Source organism: Pteropus vampyrus, unplaced genomic scaffold, assembly GCF_000151845.1.
Source record: "Pteropus vampyrus isolate Shadow unplaced genomic scaffold, Pvam_2.0 Scaffold92, whole genome shotgun sequence".
In the NCBI taxonomy this organism is placed as follows: Eukaryota; Metazoa; Chordata; class Mammalia; order Chiroptera; family Pteropodidae; genus Pteropus; species Pteropus vampyrus.
In genome coordinates, this window is record NW_011888873.1 from 1,044,638 (window position 1) to 1,049,077 (window position 4,440).

The window sequence follows — 4,440 nt, forward strand, 5'->3', positions numbered from 1 at the left end:
AGTAATGAAGAGTATGAAGTGTAACGAGGGGTATGAGGTGCGACAAGGAGTAAAACACACACCATAGCCTGCAGCGCACAGCGAGCACGCCATAAGAGGTAGATATTGTAATATTCTTGTATTCTTTTTCTTATCTTGTTAATCAAAATGATATTACTATTATTATTAGCAATGCTAATCACTAATTTCTGGGCCCACTGAACTTTATCTCTATATCTATTTAACAAGCTGTCTACTTAACTCTAGAATGTTCACTTTAACTCTTCTTAGATAGAATGAAGTGATAATGATATAAATAATATTCCTATGGTTATGCCCTCCATGGGAATCTTTAAAAAGCTGCTCAAGAAAGCTCCTAATTTATTTCAACATACACAGTTCCCCAACATTGTCCTAAAAGCTGCTGGAGTTCAGAGGAAATAGGGACGAAAATACACAGATCCTGACTGAGAACTGTAGCCTGCCCTCAGTGTCAAGGCTACATGTGAAGACTAAACAGCAACTGAATGTAAAAATGCCTGTAAATAGTAAGTGTGGCACCACAGAATCTTTTTTCTTTCTAATATGTAAGTAGCAGCAAAGAGAAATACATGCCCTGACAAAGGGGCTGCTTTCCCTTCCAACTCTATTATGTGACTAGCCTTCACATTTACACCAGCACCTGAAGAACTGGGGCCCATAGTGAGTCGACCTGGGTTTTCTAGGCTCAACTCTTGCCCTCACTCTTGGTGTGACGTGGGAGAGGCCCCTTCACCACCTGGGCTTCTTTTCTGTGATTATGATCACTAAAATCACTTTCCTCTTTAATAGATTGTGAGTCCCCACTAGTTTATGTGCCAAATGTCACCTTCTATCTGTCTCGTCAAAGTGCAATAGCACTTGGTCAGGGGAAAAATATCAAAAATAATAGATCAATTAGGCACTAAAGCAACTTAGAATTTGATATTTTGATCCTCTAGGGTAACTGAGTAACTCTTTTTACATGAGTTTTAATTCCCTCTGGAGTAGCAGGAGAGAAGAGACTGGAACCATAGATATAAATGTATAATGTTTGGAATTTAGCTAAATTAGAAGAGTGAGCAAATGGAGCACCCAAGCCTGTAATTTAGCTGTACACTATCTTTATAAACTCCAACACAACCATCAGTATACTGCTCAATTCATATACTGATTGCCAGATAGAATGCTAAAGGCTGCCCATCACATCTCAGATTCTCATTTCATTTCTCATTTACAAAGTAGAATCGCAATAAAAAAAAATTAACTTTCAAGTCTGAAAAATAGTCCTATCTTGATTGCTACCATTTTGCAAGCACGATTAAATATATATGAGGCATAAATATCATTTTGGAGCATCTTTATTAATCCTTCTCTCAACCAAGTGAAGTAATGACCTGAGAAATACATCCAGATCCACAAGCCAAATATCGATTTTTTCCATTATGTACATATTTCTGAGGATGGAACTTTTTGTCTTCATTTCTCTTTTCTGCTTTACCATTCTTATAATGGAGATAATTATTTTAAATAGTGGTAGCAAAGACTTATCAGAAAGAAAAAAAATGGTTGATACTGTTTTCCATGTAATGAAGAAGGTTTTGTATTCTGTCTGCTTTGCTAAGGCGCCTTCTTGGCCAAGGTCATAAGTGCCACCCTGACAGTTCCTTTGACAATATCTAAGCACTGATATTATCTACAAATCCTCACAGGATATGGAAATTCCTGCCTCCGCACAGCACAGTGTCTTTTGAAAGGTCTTTGTGTCTACGTGTGTGCTCACGTCCGGGAGGTAGTCAAGTGTGGTGAGAAAGCTGCCTCGGGAAATAAAAGATAAATATTGACACCTTTTTAGGTAGGATAGGTAAAACAAACACATGCATGCATAATTACAATCTACATCTGGGAATCTCACCGTACACTATTGTGTTTGCAATAATATTGCCTGATACCTAAAGGCAAAAGAGAGGGAACTAATTTATTGAATATCTGTTTAAGCTAGTTATTGTGTAAGGCATTTTAAATGTAATCTCTTTTCTGAGAATTTTGGATGAAATAAATAATGACTATATGATATACTATATACATTGTACGAGGTAGGACAATAGCTAAGGCCATGTGAATCATATACAATGTAAAAGGTATTATTTATAAAGTCTTCTTAGATAAATGAGTCTTATATATGATTCTCATTCTAAAGATTGAGTTCACTCCTTAGGGTCTGTGATAATGACAACCTACTGGTGCCCAAGGTCCTGGCACATGAGAACAGCAGGATGTGTGATCAGGTGTGGCCTCCAGATTACTGCCATCCAGAAAAACAGCATTATAAAGAGTAATGATCAACATTTGTTTAAATGTTTAGAATCAAAATTATTCAAGAAAAATAGAACTTTTACAATTTAAAAAAACACTATGTTTCATAGAATAATGCTCCAATAAGTGCCTAATAAATTTAGGTTAAATTTAATAGAATCAGGATAATAGTCAAAAATACTTTGGGTCACTAAGTCCCAGTGTATCCCGATATTTCCACTGCAAGTAATAGATAACCCAATTCAAATGGTCTTAAACACAAAACGCGGTTTATTCTTATGAAACTTTGGTTTGTTAATGGAATAACTGAATACATAATATAAATATATATTTAATATAAATAAATGTAGTTAAAATCAAAATTTTACCTATATAAAAATCTAGAAAGAAAAATGTTACCTTTACCTCATAGACCTTTTTATAATTACAGAGTGTAAGGAAGACATTGTTCTCACTATTGTACCATTTTGTTAGTGTTAATTAAGTTAAAAATTAATTAAGATTCTAACTGAAATTACTTCCCAGAGAAAATAATTTGATAATAAGCTAGAAGATTTACTAAAAAGTGCTAGGTTTCACATTAAACTTCAGTAAAAATAACCAGTCTCTAAAGAGATTGTCATATTTAAAATCTCCAATCAAATAGACGTGGTAACCTTCTCACTAGGGTGATTTTGTCTTTCCATCATATTAATATGCTTTCTGAAATAATGTTATTTTGCTTCTATTTTAGCTATAAGACTTGATATAGCAGAAAAGGTTATGATTAAACTGTGGTTTTTATCTGTAAAATGGGGCATATAGAGAAACATCATCTTTTACCTATTAATTTTCTGTACCCCATCCAGTCATCCAGCAATCAGAATATATATTTCTCTTTCTTTCAGAAGGCATGTGGGTCATTGAAAATCTAAATTTTAAAAATCATAACTTAGTTATCAGACACAAAATATATCTTCTTTTTGTTTGCATATTTAGTGTGTTCTGTATTTACTATATTCATTTTTGCTTCGTTGTCATACATTTTCATCTCTCGTGTTCACACAGTTCAGGATAAGGAAATGAGAGAGATGAGCCACAGTCCTTCCCACTAACTCCATCACTCTAACAAGGTCTATGACCCTCGAGAAGTTGCCTAATTGCTCTGACCTGCAATATTTTTGTCCCTAAAAAGAAGATCATCTTTAGTATTCTAATATATTATAAAAATTATATCATTCTGTGCATCTGAAGAAGCCTGGAGAAAATTTATCATTTCACCCATACCCCCAAATAAGATACAATAATCAGGAAAGAGAGTCAGTCTTAACAGACTGAAAGACTAGCTTTGCGGACCCTCTTCCTTTCATGATAATAAACATGGGGAGAGATCGCTGGGCCAGGCCATGAATCTAGTAGCATCAAAGAGGATATCTAGGTCATCATTAGAGATAACCGTCCATTTAAAATGTTGCATACCCATGTAATTCATTGTTGTTTCCAGTTTCAACAAGGCAATATCATCCCCACTTTTTGCCATTTTATATTGAGCATAAATTATTATTTCTTGAACCCCCCAAAAAGATGTATCCTCTTTGATTTCTGATTGATTTAAAATGCCACTGTAGACATGCAAATTTTTGGCTGAATTTACCCTATAGAGTAAACAATAGAGGAAAAAGATTTCCTTTACCAACTAATTCCCAAACATTTGAGCTATATTGTTATTTAACTGGCTATTACTATCTAACATTTTTCTCCCACTGGTGGGCTTTTAGGTAGAAAGAAGCAGTATCATACTAAGACTTTTTCAATCACATAAATTTCCTATCTAGAAGGTCTTAGGCTAGCATTTATCTTATATTAAACACACAAAAGTGAATCAATGCTTTAAACACACACACACACACACACACACACACACACACACACAGTATGAAGAGCTCCAGGTTTTAGTCTCAACCCTGCCATTCATTAGCTGCGACCCTGAGAAATTCATTTGAACTTTCTAGTATGTAAAAGATAAAGAAGACTACTGGCCTCAAATGTATCTTTGAGTTATGAATATGCTCCATACTAATTTTTTTAAAAACAAAACAAAACTATGTCTGGAAACAACTCAGATACTGAAGTGCAAAGAGGAAGTTT

The 4,440-nt window shown here is 34.5% G+C and overlaps 1 protein-coding gene across 1 annotated transcript in view; it reads right to left on the reverse strand.

The window, feature by feature from the left end:
* Positions 1-3,138: 3,138 nt before the first annotated feature.
* Positions 3,139-4,440, reverse strand: part of LOC105294726 (coagulation factor XI-like) — a 15,001-nt gene continuing 13,699 nt past the window's right edge. Inside the window, 2 exon segments of the mRNA XM_011364040.1 lie at positions 3,139-3,208; positions 3,753-3,947. Of these exon segments, the coding sequence (XP_011362342.1) occupies positions 3,139-3,208; positions 3,753-3,947 (265 nt within the window).